Consider the following 18,016-nt stretch of genomic DNA (forward strand, 5'->3'; position numbering starts at 1 on the left):
AGTCACATGACAACTGTTTACATGCGATCACGTGACAGTCACTGTAGTAGTTCGGGCAGCACGACTAGGAACAAAATACGAAGACGATGGAACGTCTTGTTACCCATGCCGTGGTGTCCTTGATGTTGATGTCGACAGTCAGCACTACGTGTCCATGCACCGACCCGGAATGGTGCAAACCCATCACCAACACATCGCGTAAAGAAGTAGGTTGATGTGACACTGAAATTGAATTCAACTGTTTCCCGGTGTGTCTGCGTCAAGTCGGTCTTTTTTTTAATTTAAATCTTTTATTTCCCATTTCCAAGTATAACACAATGTAGATATACAGTAGCATGCATAATAATACATAACGGCGTTTGTGGAGCGTGGCAGTTTGATATATTTCAAGCCACGTTGTTTTGATTATGATACACGTACTATACAGCCATTACAGGGTGTGTGATAACGTACAAAAGGTGGCACTCGATCTATTGTGCGTTGTACACATCATAATATGTTATAATTATTCTTTTGACCTGCAATGACCAGCATAAAATACCGATAGCTGTGTATAGTATTAACCAGTGTCAACATGTAAAGCCATATGGATGATAATTTAACCCCTGACAAAGATTTCTTCAAATGTCTGCAGACAGAACATGAAATGATGACTAGAAATCAAAGAAATTTGAGAATTGACAATTATGAGAATAAGTTACCTTTTTGCCTTGTAGAAGTTATGCATCTCTCTCTTAAATGTTTTAAGTATGGTTTCATTTTCTTTTTGTGGCATTTTAAGATGTTTTCGTTGTTTGGCAACAAAACTGATCACATTCAAGAGATTGTTGTGTTTCCCTACAGGAAGGAATAAAAAGAAAATATACTGAAGATAAAAAAAACAATATTGCTCTTTTGACATAGAATTACATTAGCATGTATAATTTTATCTCCGAAGTGATTCTATATACATAAGAATTAAGATAATACATTCTATAATGTAAGTCGGGAATGCAAGATTAAAGAACAAAATATAGATTATGGTAGTCATGTGTTAACTAAAAACTTAAGCAGGAATGAAGAAGTCACCCCTCAGATGGTAACTCAACAAACAAAGGAAAAGTCACTAAAACAATTTTGATATGTTCTGATCAATGGGTGATGCTTATTTGCTAATAAGAACAGTATTTATTACCCTTTCTTTTATGGCTTTCAGGGCAATTCGTGGCACCAAGTTATGTGCTTGAAATGTGGATTTAGGAAGTTTTCAAATGTGGCTTTCCCAGGTGGACACCATCCTCAATATCTCCAGGGTATATGTTCTGATAAGTCTCCACTATACCTGGATGCATCTTCAGCCCGGTAATTTTATTACTGGCATTCACACAATAGCCAATCAGCTAAGCCACCCTTACAACCAAGCTTGCCAGTGTCAACAAAGATAGTATTCGCAGCTGCAAAGGTTTGTTTACAGTGCGACTCAGATTTGGGGGAAATCATACAGACAAATTGACAGGTCTGAGACTTTGAAAAAAATATATGCAAGAACTCCTTCTACTGCAGAAAACCTGTGCATGGTTTGTGTTGCCAAGTTTAATCGGTTAGATAATTTAAAAAGCGAAAGTGATTTGTGATTGGTTCCCTCAACCTGCCAGCATAGATCGACACAGGATTGGATAAAAAGCCAGCCAAGGGAGGTAATAAAATTTAGACTTCTAGATGCATCCAGGTTATAGTGGAGACTTGTCGGAATGTATACCCTAGAGATATCGAGTCCCACCTACTGATCTATGGCTTCACACTGATACCTTGGCTTGGCCTTGGCTTCATTATTAATTTTATTAACTAAAATATTACTTCCAGCCAATTTACGGCTCCCAGGTTGCCATCCATGTTTGGTAGTATTGACCTACACCTGTTTATCATTCACTTGATACTCAGTTAACAAATTTATGACAAGCCAAATTAGTTAAGACACCACTTAGAGTACATTTTTCAATTAGGATGTAAAATAACTAAAAAGTATTAACTGATCACAAAGATAAGTACATTTCCCAAATGATTAAAAGATGACTGTTTCATCTTCCTTGATGAATGTGAGGCTACATCCTCATTATATTAATTGCTCTGAAGTTTGATGCTACAGTGATTGTAAAAAAGTCAAGAATTCTGGATTATTGTTTGGGTACTCATGGGAAAACCAAAATAACAAATGTAACATTTAAAACAGTCCCAAGGAATTGCTGCTTTAATGACAGTCACATTAACATCAAATGTTACTCAATAGTGATAAAGATGTGATAGCCCTGAATGAAGGTTTATATATTGTCAATAACTGCCTGACAGTATATTAAGTAAGGCCCATCTGACTGCCTTAGACTTGCAGCCAACTGTGGTTTGTTAAAGACTTCATCCACTTTCATAGTTCATGATACGACTTGCGGTTTATGTGATGTCAATCACTGAATTGTCTGGTCCAGACTCAATTATTTACAGGCTGTCGCCATATAGCTTGATTATATCTGAGTGCAGCACTAAACTACAAACAAACCCAAACCAAAGTAAACCAATCACTGAATTGTCTGGTCCAGACTTAATTATTTACATACTACAAGCAAGTGTGTAATATTGTTGAGTGTTGCCCATTGTTTGTGATACTGTTTTAAGTGTTCACGATGCAATTACCAGATTGTCAGGTCCAAATTTGATTTTCTACATACCAAGTGTGTAATATTGTTGAGTATGAATTAGCAACAACCGTTGTTGGGGATACTGTTACATGTATGCATGATGCAATCACTTGATTGTCTGGTCTGGACAGCAATCAAACATGATAACATTGAGTGCAGTACATACAAAATCATTCACTGTTTCAGGTGTTTATGTTTTCCCTGCATGACAAGGCCAGCAGCTGGAGCAGGTTTGATTGGACGAGGGCCACCACGGTGGTCATGGTGGGTTATGTCAGTCCACACCTCATGTGCTTCGCCCACCAGCATAATGCCAGGGTGGTCATCATAGGTGTGTAGCTGCAATCAGTCCAAGTTTATTTCATGCTCTTCATATTTTCTGGGTTAATTTTCCAAGATGGTGGCATCAGCCTCATTAATGTCATATGTTATTACTCATCACCTCTGTGTATAGATCAGAGGACATCCTCTTACAACTTATGCCAAAAATGAAAAAGTTTGACATGACTAACTGGAAGTTGACATAAGCCATTAAGAAAGCAGCTTTAAAGGTCACATGCAATGTAAAACACAACTTTGCTGATTATGATACCTTTCGGTATGCACTTACCAAAACAAATCATCAAAAATGCCAATTCAACCTATAAAGTTGAAAAAAAAATGCAATGAAAAAAGCCATCAAAATTGCAGTTCAAATGATTCACTAATTTCCCCCGGCGCTGTGGGAAAAACTGGTTTCAACAGCTATCCTCTGCTGCACTAATAACGCAAGTGCAGTGAAAAGGTTCACGGAGCTTGAAACAGTATGCCTGCCCGTAGTATGAGGTTGTGAGCAGTAGTCTAATCTTGTTTGTGTACACAAACTAGTAAACAGGGATGAGAAATTTCCGCGGATCCGCGGAAATCCGCGTTTTTTTACATCCCCAGGGTCATTTTTCTGAGACGTCTAAATATATATACAGTGTTAATATTGATTTTAGAAGCCATATTTAGTGTGTAAAATGCCAAAATCCCAGGAGCTTCAGGGGGGCTTCGCCCCCCTGGGCCCCCGACCAGGCTCCGCCCCCCAGACCCCCGACTAGTTTTCAGCTGTAAATGAAAATTTCCATTCTCATCCCTGAGTAAATAATCTACTCTTTACCCAAAAAAACCATGTTGATTGTGATGAGCAGACTGTGTCATAAACAAAGAGACGGCTAAGGGTATCGGCAAATGGACCGGTGGGCAATGAGAAGGCTTCGTTACACCTGAGTGCACACCCACCGTCTCTGACTTGGTTTGGTATCTCAGGCCCTTTCTTTTGAGGGAGGTAAACAAACTACGAAATATTACACTTTTGATTTGTGATTATATGCTTATAATTTTGTTTTTCCTTAATCAGCAGTGCATTTTATATATCATGAATAAGTGGTAACTGTGTTTTGATTATGTTTGATTTTTTGGTTGCATGTGACCTTTAAGAGAAATATTTAGTGTATGTGTACCAACATTAGCTGCAGAGCAAGGGATGAATCATGAATCTCTTGGTAAGTTCAGGGCTCTTATTCCACAAGGCAGTCATGACGCTAAGTCATTATCATTACATACACTTCAGTGTAGACATAAAACTGTCCGAGGCCAGATCCAGATAAGTCTGTTTCACATCAGCTTGTTTGGTTTTGTCAACAGCTAACTATCCAACAGCAGACCTCACAAACTCAAGCAAGAGACAAGCTTGGGTCAGTCAGCAACTGGCCACTGTCCGAGATAACTACCTGGATGGAATCAACATTGATTTTGAGAGTGCCATACTCAAGGACCAAGTGGACGTCCGTGACGGATATACAAGTCTTGTCAAGGAGACCTACCAAGCCTTCAAGTCAGCCTTGCCTTACTCTCAGGTATTGCCTCCAAATGACAACAGGATTGTATAGAACCATGTTGCATGAGACTTATTGCTGTGTGTGCTTGTGGTCTTACCACATGCTGGTTTACCTCTAACAGGAAGCAGGTTGTGCTGCTCAGAACTCCAAGGAGCTGCATATTAAAAACACAATACCATTTAGAAAATGGTCTAATGTAACAGATCTTATGTTCCTAAACATACATTTGCCAACATCCCTTGGTCTATAAAGTAGAATCCTAAACATACCTCTGCCAACTTTCCGAGGTCGATACAGTAGAATCCTAAACATACCTCTGCCAACTTACCTAGGTCGATACAGTAGAATCCTAAACATACCTCTGCCAACTTTCCGAGGTCGATACAGTAGAATCCTAAACATACCTCTGCCAACTTTCCGAGGTCTATAAAGTAGAATCCTAAACATACCTCTGCCAACTTTCCGAGGTCTATACAGTAGAACCTAAACATACCTCTGCCAACTTTCCGAGGTCGATACAGTAGAATCCTAAACATACCTCTGCCAACTTACCTAGGTCGATACAGTAGAATCCTAAACATACCTCTGCCAACTTTCCGAGGTCGATACAGTAGAATCCTAAACATACCTCTGCCAACTTTCCGAGGTCTATAAAGTAGAATCCTAAACATACCTCTGCCAACTTTCCGAGGTCTATACAGTAGAATCCTAAACATACCTCTGCCAACTTTCCGAGGTCTATAAAGTAGAATCCTAAACATACCTCTGCCAACTTTCCGAGGTCTATACAGTAGAATCCTAAACATACCTCTGCCAACTTTCCGAGGTCTATACAGTAGAATCCTAAACATACCTCTGCCAACTTTCCGAGGTCTATAAAGTAGAATCCTAAACATACCTCTGCCAACTTTCCGAGGTCGATACAGTAGAATCCTAAACATACCTCTGCCAACTTACCTAGGTCGATACAGTAGAATCCTAAACATACCTCTGCCAACTTTCCGAGGTCGATACAGTAGAATCCTAAACATACCTCTGCCAACTTTCCGAGGTCGATACAGTAGAATCCTAAACATACCTCTGCCAACTTTCCGAGGTCGATACAGTAGAATCCTAAACATACCTCTGCCAACTTTCCGAGGTCGATACAGTAGAATCCTAAACATACCTCTGCCAACTTTCCGAGGTCAATACAGTAGAATCCTAAACATACCTCTGCCAACATCCCTTGGTCTATAAAGTAGAATCCTAAACATACCTCTGCCAACTTTCCGAGGTCGATACAGTAGAATCCTAAACATACCTCTGCCAACTTTCCGAGGTCGATACAGTAGAATCCTAAACATACCTCTGCCAACTTTCCGAGGTCGATACAGTAGAATCCTAAACATACCTCTGCCAACTTACCTAGGTCGATACAGTAGAATCCTAAACATACCTCTGCCAACTTTCCGAGGTCGATACAGTAGAATCCTAAACATACCTCTGCCAACTTTCCGAGGTCTATACAGTAGAATCCTAAACATACCTCTGCCAACTTTCCGAGGTCGATACAGTAGAATCCTAAACATACCTCTGCCAACTTTCCGAGGTCGATACAGTAGAATCCTAAACATACCTCTGCCAACTTTCCGAGGTCGATACAGTAGAATCCTAAACATGCCTCTGCCAACTTACCTAGGTCTATAAAGTAGAATCCTAAACATACCTCTGCCAACTTACCTAGGTCGATACAGTAGAATCCCAAACATGCCTCTGCCAACTTTCCGAGGTCGATACAGTAGAATCCTAAACATACCTCTGCCAACTTTCCGAGGTCGATACAGTAGAATCCTAAACATACCTCTGCCAACTTACCTAGGTCGATACAGTAGAATCCTAAACATGCCTCTGCCAACTTTCCGAGGTCGATACAGTAGAATTCTAAATATGCCTCTGCCAACTTACCTAGGTCGATACAGTAGAATCCTAAACATACCTCTGCCAACTTTCCGAGGTCTATAAAGTAGAATCCTAAACATACCTCTGCCAACTTTCCGAGGTCGATACAGTAGAATCCTAAACATACCTCTGCCAACTTTCCGAGGTCGATACAGTAGAATCCTAAACATACCTCTGCCAACTTTCCGAGGTCGATACAGTAGAATCCTAAACATACCTCTGCCAACTTACCTAGGTCGATACAGTAGAATCCTAAACATGCCTCTGCCAACTTTCCGAGGTCGATACAGTAGATTCCTAAATATGCCTCTGCCAACTTACCTAGGTCGATACAGTAGAATCCTAAACATACCTCTGCCAACTTTCCGAGGTCTATAAAGTAGAATCCTAAACATACCTCTGCCAACTTTCCGAGGTCGATACAGTAGAATCCTAAACATACCTCTGCCAACTTACCTAGGTCGATACAGTAGAATCCCAAACATGCCTCTGCCAACTTTCCGAGGTCGATACAGTAGAATCCTAAACATACCTCTGCCAACTTACCTAGGTCGATACAGTAGAATCCTAAACATACCTCTGCCAACTTACCTAGGTCGATACAGTAGAATCCTAAACATACCTCTGCCAACTTACCTAGGTCGATACAGTAGAATCCTAAACATACCTCTGCCAACTTTCCGAGGTCGATACAGTAGAATCCTAAACATACCTCTGCCAACTTACCTAGGTCGATACAGTAGAATCCTAAACATACCTCTGCCAACTTTCCGAGGTCGATACAGTAGAATCCTAAACATACCTCTGCCAACTTTCCGAGGTCGATACAGTAGAATCCCAAACATGCCTCAGCCAACTTTCCGAGGTCGATACAGTAGAATCCTAAATATGCCTCAGCCAACTTCCCTTGGTCGATGCAAAAGAATCCTAAACATACCTCTACATGTACAGTAAAGTGATTGATTTTGTTGCCAGGTCACAGTGGATGTTGCATGGAGCCCAGCATGCATCGACCTTCGTTGCTATGACTACAGAGGCTTAGCCCAGTACACAGACTTTCTGTTTGTCATGTCGTATGATGAACAGAGTCAGATCCAGGGAGAATGCATTGCCAAGGCCAACTCAGGCTATGCTAAAACCTTGACAGGTGAGTCAAGAGTGGACAGGTAGATACACGAGTTTGCATTTAACATCACAGTATTTCTGTGGCACAATGCTGGATCTTCTCAATATCAGAGAATATTGCCCAAAGCAAGGCCAAAGACATTTCCACTCTAGTGAAATCCATATATGGTATCATCATGATAGTGAGAAAAAGGGTTATGATCAAGGCAAATCTTGATGTTAGTTTGTAAGAGTTTTTTCCCTTTGATTTGGGCTAATCTTGATGTTGGTTTGTAAGAGTTATTTCCCTTAGATTTGGGCAAATAACGATGTTGGTTTGTAAGAGCAGTAGTTTGATCTCCCTTTGAGTTTAGACACGTTCCCTGCACAGGAATAGCCCATTCTTGGTTCTCTTCGGAATTTCGCCACCAACAATTACAACTCCCCACTGCAACAGGCCACCACAACTATGTAATGGTCTTGAATTACAGTTGCTACTTCCGGTGGTGACTGTCATGATGCCACATACTTTTCCTTAGGCCATACCCGTTTCATTTCTTTGTTTTGCTGATATTTTTTCAAGGAAAAGAAAAAAATCAGTTTTTCCTACTCAAAAAATCAAATCTTTTTATTGAGCAAAAATGTAAAGTTACAAAAAAAACATTTTTAAGGATCGTGTTTTTTTTCCATATGTACTTGCAAATTACCAGAAGTAAAATACTTTCAATATTTAGCACTAATATAACTTTGACTGGTGATTTTGTTCTCATTTTTTCTCTCACCTGCCTTTAGGTTTTCAGAGGATCAAAATCCACAAAACAAGAAATAAAGCTGGTCTGGCTTTAGGCTAAATTTTTAATTTGAATTTCTATATATTTCATGTTGTGAGGTTAGTGAGAATGGGAAAGCAGGGTTCATTTCCTCTAATCTGCAATTTGGAATAAATCTGATTAAATACAGAAGTGAATATTTGTAATGGATATTACTTCATAAACCTTTTCTCATTCTCTAAGATGGCATTCCAATGGTTGTACACAAAATTATGTGTCACCACATTTAGGGTCGGGAAAATTTCTAGATTTGATTCTTGTAACAGGTGCTTGTACACTGATGACATCAGGAAGGTGAAGATGTTTATCTCTGAATATATATAATTTCGGTAGAACCAAATAGCTCCGTTCAAAATTGATAAGGATCCACAGTATGCTGGGAGAACATGAGGAAAAATCTAGACTTGATTCACTTCAATCTTTCACAGTTCTGAGAGAGTTTGGAAAATAATGTTGTACAGAGACTGGGAGACGAAATGAACATTTGATGCTCAAGTCAGAAGCTTTTGTTAATTTTGTCTAAGGTTATCACAGAGAGCTGGAATGGATTTACATCAGTGTTGCCCTGACGCAGAAAACCTGCGTTACATGACGCACAAATTATCTCAAATATTCAGTGAATGTAGAAGGCTCTGTCATTGTTGACGAAGTGCTACTGGACCATTAGTTCAAGTAATCTGAACCTGTAATTGGCTGCTGTTTAAAACTTAGTTTAATGTTTGCAAGTTAGCTGCTCAGTGCTGATTAAATACCTACCTTACCATGATTTTTTTGTCGTTATTAAACAATCACAGTTGATGTCTTTAGAAAATTCCAAACTGAAACTGACTCCCCAAAACATCCATGACCCCCTCTCATGATACCAGGGAGTCACACTGACTATATTGATATGCATAGGATAAAACCTCTAAGTTTTTGGTAGACAATGTAAAACTTGAGGGGAGGGATGTGATGGTTTTACATTGTCAACCAAAACCGAGAAGTGTTTTCTCTAACATATATACCATCAATGATGGGTAATTACAATGTAGATGATCATTTAATGAAGCTACGTAACAATAACTGAAGAGCACGTAAAAGCAATTTAATGACAGTAATTATAACCCCACCACCTTTGTCGACCTGGTGGCCGTGCTGTAGAGGGTCTGTCTATGGATCTAAGGGAACTGGTTCCAGTCCAGCTTGTGAAAACATTTGTGTTGTGAGTTTAATCTTGAATGATATTTTTCAAATGATTTCAAACACTCATGTATCATTTGAATGTTGATGTTCATATAAAATTAGGTTTAGTAAAACCTGGGAAGTGGTCTTTCTAGCAAAAAGTAAAACCTATCCCCCCAAAACAAAAACTTCAAATGCGGTTATTCTGATAAAACAAGAGATGACCTAATGTATAGTGAGAAGCAGAAGCAGGTTTATATGCCCAGGGCAAACACTGTATATGCTGGATGATAACAGGAGTATTGGTCAGATGCAGGGAGGGAATTATATAAACCATACGGAAACTGTTATATAAAACTAGTGGAACTGTCAGTGAAGAGCAATCATGAAGTAATCTTTTAATCATAGACTTTCAGTGAGTGAGTTTAGTTTTAGACAGCTTTAAGCAATATTTGAGCAATATCACCATGCAGGAGACCAGAAATAGACTTCTAACATTGTACCCATGTTGTGAATCGAACCTGGCTCTTAGGCGTGATGAGTGAATGTTCTAACCACTAGACTAACCTACTGGCCCAATAACTTAAGACACGATCCGATCCATTAGTACCCACGATGAACATTGTTTGTTTATCTGACTGAGATGTTAGGTTTGCAGGGTTACCTGAAGATAGAAGAAATCTCACCATCACGTCTTGTTCTCGGGATGCCATGGTACGGCTACCAGTACCCATGTCTCCAGCTCACACAGGTAATCAGGTCTTTCTTCTGATCCACCCGATAAATAGTCATGTTTTCAGCTGGACTGAACGCATTTTGTGGGGGGGGGGGGGTATTAAAATGCACCCTGTCCGTCTGGACACATTTATCTTTTTCGGAGCAGATCTCTAAACACTGTTCAATACTTCTTCACCAAACATGACACATTGATTAGTTTAGTGGTGTACTGGTGCCTTTTGATAGTTTTGGAATTCTGAATAAAATATTTTTCGCGTTTCCATGGCAACAAATGTGACTTAGACTGAAAGTGGAGGTAATGCGGGGGATATTGATGACTGTGTCTTCTTGTTATTATTTGAGTTTTCTTATTCTTTCTAGCATGTTACTCATAATTCAAATGAGATTTGAAGTCCAAACATGGAGCTGAGCAGGCTCATATACAATTTGAATAAAATGGCTCCTCTGTTGATGGGGCATAGGTAGCTGGGTGTGGAGTCATCCCACATTTGGCATTCTTACCTTGTCACCTTGCTGATGGCAGAGACCATATAATATCATATGGTCTCTGCTGATGGAGTTTACCTTTTTGGTCATGTGGACAACCACCGAAAGGACTGTGGTTCGAATCCTAGTACGGACTCTAAAATTGCCATAGCAGCAGTTTCTGTCTCAGCAGGGGGGGTCAAATTCTGGACTGAACCCAAGTATGATCCCTCATATGTCAGCACCAATTCCATTGTTCAGGTTTTCCCATCTTCAACATGTTCTAATTTGTGTTCTCCTCCCACGTAGAACAGACATACTGGAATATGATGCAGCTTACTTACTTATGGCATGGACATCTTCACTTCAGGATGACAAGTGTTTCATCAAACATGTTCCATTCCGAGGGGTCAACTGCAGCGATGCTTCGGGCACGCAGAGAGACTTCAGTGCAGTCTACCCCCTCCTGCTGAGCTCTGGGGCAAAGAGGATCTGGGACAATGTGACGCAAACGCCACACTTTACTTACAAGGTAATAAGCATATTATTTTGTCTCACATTATCTTGTAGAGTGCATCACTTCTGAACTGAGTGCACAAGTAGTTTTTTAAGTTAAAAGGACTTAGTAACTTAGTAAGAGATCTGAAGATAATCTAATATTGTAACCAAAATACATTTTCTGTTTTTAGCACAGATGTCAACCTTGTATTGTTGTAATGCAACATTTTATATCAGGTTCATCAATATAAGTTTGACAAAATTATATAGCATTCAGGAAACAGTCATGAGACCAATCACTGTGTTATTTTCTGGAGTCTCTTGCACATGTAGCTACTTGACTAGATCCAGTTGGTGTGACCAGGCACTTGAAAACCCAGCCACCCATGGGAAAGATTAGTTGCCAAGATGCTGTGGTTTTGTTGTGAAGTTGTTTCTTAAACATCTGCTGTCATAGGCTCGAATCCTGATGATATTTTGCGCCTATAGTTGAGGAAACCAGAAAGGTGACATATATGAAGGTGTCATTGCTGCCATTTTTGATCTATTGATTAAGCTGACACCCATGATATAGTGTATCCATCCACAGTATTTGCCATGATGCAGGTACAACTGTCAACATTGTTTGTTTTGTTGTTTGTTAGTTGCTTAAAGAAATCTGAAGGACATCACTGTTTTAAAAATACAATCAAAATTTCATTGTTGCATGAATAATGTGTTTGGTTTTGAAAGAAATATTTTGAATTGCACTCTCAGCAATATTGCAGCTGTATGTAAATAATCAAGTCTGGACCAGACAAACCATTGATCAGCAACAGGATCTGTGAGTGAGTGAGTGAGTGAGTTTTATGCCACGCTCAACAATATTCTGGCTATATGGTGGTGGCCTGTAAATAATCGTAACTGGACCAGACATGCCAGTGATCAACAGCATGAGCATTGATCTGCGCAATTAGGAACCTCTTATGACAGACATTGATCTATGCATGATTTCTGTCTACCAAGTCAATGATACTGACCACCTGATCCTGTTGGGAACCTCTTACGACAAGCATGGGTTGCTTTATTGACATTGATTACAATTGTATGTTCTTCCGCAGGATCCGTCCACAGGAATCACGAACCAGTACCAGTATGATGATCCAGAGAGCATTGCCATCAAGTGTGACATGGCGGAGACACTTGGTTTACGTGGCGTTGGAATATGGAACGCTGACTCAGTTGATTACAGCAACACAACAGAAGCGAACAAGATCAGACAGTGGATGTGGGGAGCACTGCCTCAGTACCCACGCTGGTAGAATGTGGTTTTTGTGATGCAAACCCTTGCATGACGTTAAGATGGAAAGTTCTGGTCAAATTTGTGTCTCAGCTGTTTTAGTATTGTTGCATCCATTATGTATGGTGGTGGGGCGGCCTAGTGGTTAAAGCACTTGTTCGCCATGCCAAAGACCTGGGTTCGATTCCCAACATGGGTACAACCTGTGATGCCCATTCTGGCAATATTTTTAGTCAGTTTGCCATCAAGGTGAGGGATGAAGACATAAACTGAAAGTCTAATACTCTCATATCAAGGCTCTTGCATATTCTCATGTCTTGTCCAGATAAACAAACCTCCAGATATCTGAATCTTGTCCTTTACTTCCCTTACACAATCTCTGAATTGAAAAGACCCAAACTCTATGATATTTTGCAAAAGAAGATTCATGTATTTTGCCTGAATCGAAATCTACATTGTATTTTTCAGTGAAGTCTGGGGAATGAAACTTAGTGAAAGAATCACATTTGCAATTAATTTTCACATGACAAAATTATTTAACATTCAAATTTGGGCTTATGGTTGTTTCGTGTGTATGGATTAAGATCATATTTAGATATACTGTAATGTGCGAAGGAAAGATAGAATTAATTTAAATGTATGGCAGGTATTCTAGGGGAAGTCACTTATCAGATATATCGATGCGGGCCGGCTGGTTTATCAAATACTCAGACCTCTTTGTTGCACAGGAAACTGTTTTAGGTGATTTTACTCTGAATCAGTGGTACACAGTCCTTGATATTGCTGAATCCCTGGTAGGGGACAAGGGGCCAGGGAAATCCTTGCCTTCTTGTGAGGAAATGACAATTATCTTTCCCTAAATACTTATGGATTCCTTTAAGACACATGAGTTAGTGTTTGAGGATAAAGCTAAAAGTACTAGTCATCTTTTGTTAAGTTATAGCATTCAGGACAAGGATTGCCTCATCACTGGTCCAGAGTGTAAGATGTACTGTTGTAAGGGAGGGGGAGCAAGGGGAGAGCTTAAGACAAAGACAGTGTGAGTGTGAGAGCTGAGAGAGAAAAGCTAAACTGGGAGGCTGCCCCATGTGCTTCATCACACAGAAGTTACTGAACACAAAATGAACTGGATTTGCTCTTGTGTGTTATGTTGTTAGATCCACACCACTTTGTCACAACATAAAAAAGGATTCACTTTTTTTTTTGATATTCTACAATTGTAATACACATACAAAGAACATGTACAGTATCAACATGGAATACCAGAGATTCATCCAAACAGTGACAAAAAACTGATGATTTCAATACACACATCAGGGTATGTACCTCCCAAAACTCTCAGTCAGACCACAGGGCTGGTTAGATGTAAAACTTACCAGCCCCGACCAAAACTTCCCTGTCCACAAGATATCTTAATAAACATGTCTAAATTTTAACCCGACTGTCAGGTTGGTGAATTTGAGAATCTGGCAGTCCACTTTGAAAATAATCCATCCCAGGCGGTCGGGCAATCAGGTACCTCAAACACTGCACAGATGCATATCAAGTAAATCACATTTGTGAAGTCATTCCATTGTCTGCTCGCTCAATTATTTTTCATGAATGGAGCGATGTGTACCAGTTTCAATTGTAAGACCTTGATAGTTCGTACTCATTGCTTTACATGTGGCTTATAAAATTACAAATACTTTGAATGTAATTTAAGTAGGGTAATATCCTCGTAACTCTCCATTCCTCAAAAATAATGTGCCTTGGCTCCCTGGGGCTTTGGCTCCATTATGTTTCAGGAAAGGACAGTTACTTGGACATTACCCTCTATGTAAAGCTAAGACTTCTTAAAGCGTGAATGATACATAGACCATTTCGAGAATTTATTATAGTTAGACCTAATGAAATACTTATGCTTACATGTGTGAGGGTGAATGTCCGTCATCTTGATTATATATCATGTGTATTAGTGCAGGGTAAGATACCTTATGTTTAACTGGAAGTAATAGTGCAAACTCAGTCCATATTCCCTAGAGTAAACAAGACCCTGATTGGTCAAAGTCCAAATGTTTAAGAAGTACTAAGAAACTGAGAAACAGAAGGATTTGTCACATCAACTTTTACACATTTTATTCACTTAGTATGTTTGCTCCAAGTTAAATATATCAACATCATAGAGACTTCAAGACTGCCCTGTTTGACAGCATTCCCTGATGAGGGAGACTTGCTAAAGCCGTGGTCGAAGTCAGATCTCCAAGTGTTTCTCAATACATTCCATTTTCAAGGACTCTGTATCTTGTAATAAATATGATATTTTCAATAATGATTGCCTTCATATGTTCTCAATACATTCCATTTTCAAGGACTCTATATCTTGTAATAAATATGATATTTTCAATAATGATTGCCTTCATATGTTCTCAATACATTTCATTTTTCAAAGAATGTTTACATTGTAATAAATATTTTAATTTAAATAATGATGGCCTTGTGATATATTCGTAAGTTTTTCCATTCTGAGTGGGAATCCATGGACCAATCATCAATGCCTCTCCTACAAATTGCTGTCCTGAGGGAATGAAATTCCTTGCAAAATTTGAAATGGGAACTTTGAATGGTTTTAATTTTATACTGCTTTAAGGCAATATTCCATCAATATCACAGTAGGGGACACCTGAAATGGGCTTCACACATCCTTGACACATCCAGGGTATACATTAAATCCCTACTATACTCTGGATGCATCTACAGCTCTATTGAATTTTTTACTTCCCTTTAATGGCTTTTTATTCAGTAAGCTGTCTCTGATAGGAAGTTGAGCGTACCAATTACAACTCACTTTTGCTTTTTAAATTATCTAACCAATTAAACTTGTCAACATAATTGATGCAGAGGTACTCTGGGAGAGGTTGACAAAGTTCTTGCTTATTTTTTAAAGTTTAGGACCTGTCAATACATCTGTATGATTTTCCAAAAATCTGAGTTGCTATGCAAAAAAACGTTACAGCTGCATCCACTATCTTTGTTGACACTGGCAAGCTCAGTTGTAGCAGCAGCTCTGCTGATTGGGTAAAGTGAGAATGTGGAGCCAGCAAAGGGAGGTAATAAAATTATCAGGCCGAAGATGCATCCAGGATATAGTGGAGATCAGAGACCATATAATGGACATATTATATGATCTCAGGTGGAGATTTATCGGAATGTGTACCCTGGAGATATCGAGGCTATCCCACAGCCACTGTGAACACTGGATAGGATACCCTATCTTTCAAAATGGTCGATGTTGAATGAGTTCACAGAATTCATCATAATAAAATGATGGTACATCAAGGTTGCAGGCAAGAGTGCTGACCTGACTACACACCATTGACACCAATGAAGTGGATTGATGCTAAAGCTTTCAGTCATTGGTTCACACAGTCTAAATCCTTATGCATGCTGCTGTCATATGGCTGGAAAATTGCTGAACTGTTGAAATAAATCTTCATTGTTTTACATTTATCCCCCAAATGAGCTGGTGATCTGTATCTGGTGTCTCAAATCAAACGAATAACTGTGTCCATAGATAGTGCTCAGGGAGACAAAAGAGCGCATCTTTGTGTGCGAATGTTGTTCAAACATATGAATTTCATCAATGAGGAACCTTTTAAAATACTGGTCTTCAGCAACCCATAGAACTGGGTTGTCAGGTTTGCTGACTTGGTTGACACATGTCATCATATCCTGATTGTAGAGAACCATCCTCATGATGTTGGTCACTAGACTCTCGTCCTGGCTCATTTATTTACAAACCACTATCATATTGCTGAAAGTGTCATTAAACAAAAACCAACCAGCCAACAATGAGGTCATCAATGTCTGAGTATATTACTACAGTAGTAGGATCAGTCCATCTGTATCTGGAAGACATTGCTCCAGAAGAATGAAGAGGTCAGGGCCCACTTGCACAAAGCAATCTTAGTGCTACGACTGTCTTAAGCCTATGTTGAAGAATGGGAGTTACAATCATTGTAGCGCTAAGATCGCTTTGTGCAAGTCAGCCCAGGATAAGTTCCTTCAGGAAAGACTGGGTGTACATTTCTGAAGTCATCACTCCAGAAGAATCAAGAGGTGCTCTTTGTCAGGATATGTTGCTACTGGAAGGACAGGGTCTCCATTTCAAAAGACACTACTGCAGAACAGAAGTAGAGTCCCTCTTTGTCTGGAGACAAGGCTCAATATCCAGCTGGGTCAGTAGATCATGCATGTAGATGGAAAGGATCAAATATTTAGATTTTTGTTGTGTAATGTTAACAGTAACAGCATATATTTCAAACTAACTTAAATTGAAATTACAAGACTGAACACAAAATTCCTCAGCAATAGAAGACAGTTCATCTTGCTGGATTGCCAGAATTCAATCATCCTCCCAAAAGCAACTCCAAACTCAGTCTTTGATCGTATTCTTTAATGCACCAAACAGGATGAAGACACATTCCACAAGGAGAAACAAATATACAACAGTAATCCTATTTACAAGTAATGGGCATAAAAGCTAAGTGAATGCAAGAGTTATCCTCTCTTGGGCAGAGGACAGGACCCATCCCTGTCATATAATAGTTACAAGCATTAAACCAAATCACACTTTAGAATATCTTTAACTCCAATACAATACCATCAGCATCAAGACTCCAGAAAAGGTCCGAACAAAATGCTTGAAAAACTTCCATATGAAAAAAAACAATAAACAACAAAAGGTATAGTTAAGGCAAGAAAACAGAGCAAGAGAGTACATAACCAGCGGAAAGTCATTAAGGAATTTACCAGATCTTCCATATGTGGATAAATTGTAGAAATGTTTTAGAAACATGCTAAAACCTGAAATACAAATTCATGTCGACTATCTCATAGGCCACAGTCATTTTCAACCAGCACCAATGATATACTCAACTAAAAAAGTATAGGAGCACCCCAATTTTCAATATGAAAGTATTTAATGGTTCATATTGTGATCAATATAATACTTAAATACTGAATATTTGTTGGCCCTTAACCTTTTGAGGTGAGTATTTTATATTCTATAAAATTTAAAGTGACTGACGGTAGGTCCAAATGTCTGTCATTCTTTTCCCAAATGTCTCGAAAAATACAAAACTGTATTAAATTAAATATGAGACTTACTCCATGGCTTCCAAGTCTAACACTTCCCTGATTGGTAACTTAATGAAGAGCTGTGCTGGGCATTCACAAAGGTTTCCATTGGAAATAGCTACAGAAAATGCAGAACCTGAATCAAATAGCAAACCACAAAGTTAAAAAAAGTTCAGCCAAAATACTTCCATAGTCATTTGTGTAATAATGAATTTTGAAACGTAGCTCTAAACTTAGCTCTAAACTTAGCTCTAAACTTAGCTCTGCCATGTGTAATAAGTATCAAGGACAAATGTCTGATTTTAGCATGATCAGTCAGTAAGTTTCCTTTAACATGGCAAATGATCAGCT

The 18,016-nt window shown here is 39.1% G+C and overlaps 2 protein-coding genes across 2 annotated transcripts in view; one reads left to right on the forward strand and one right to left on the reverse strand.

Moving 5' to 3' along the window:
- LOC137260975 (uncharacterized protein KIAA0930 homolog) overlaps positions 1-18,016 on the reverse strand; it is a 225,905-nt gene that overhangs the window by 21,443 nt on the left and 186,446 nt on the right. The window lies entirely within an intron of this gene.
- LOC137260976 (di-N-acetylchitobiase-like) lies at positions 9-15,012 on the forward strand. Its single transcript, XM_067798567.1, has 7 exons — positions 9-206; positions 2,856-3,000; positions 4,338-4,549; positions 7,448-7,619; positions 10,218-10,318; positions 11,141-11,302; positions 12,369-15,012. Exons 1-7 carry the CDS (start codon positions 87-89, stop codon positions 12,567-12,569), a joined length of 1,113 nt encoding a protein of 370 aa, XP_067654668.1. The 5' UTR covers positions 9-86; the 3' UTR covers positions 12,570-15,012.

The sequence above is a fragment of the Haliotis asinina genome, chromosome 14, assembly GCF_037392515.1.
Source record: "Haliotis asinina isolate JCU_RB_2024 chromosome 14, JCU_Hal_asi_v2, whole genome shotgun sequence".
NCBI classification, from domain to species: domain Eukaryota; kingdom Metazoa; phylum Mollusca; class Gastropoda; order Lepetellida; family Haliotidae; genus Haliotis; species Haliotis asinina.

Bases quoted from the DNA above. Each gene is read 5' to 3' on its own strand.
- LOC137260976 (XM_067798567.1), top strand. From the start codon at position 87: ATGGAACGTCTTGTTACCCATGCCGTGGTGTCCTTGATGTTGATGTCG. The intron at 7,620-10,217 runs GTGAGTCAAGAG...CTGAGATGTTAG, and splicing joins CTATGCTAAAACCTTGACAG to GTTTGCAGGGTTACCTGAAG. The intron at 11,303-12,368 runs GTAATAAGCATA...GTTCTTCCGCAG, and splicing joins CGCCACACTTTACTTACAAG to GATCCGTCCACAGGAATCAC.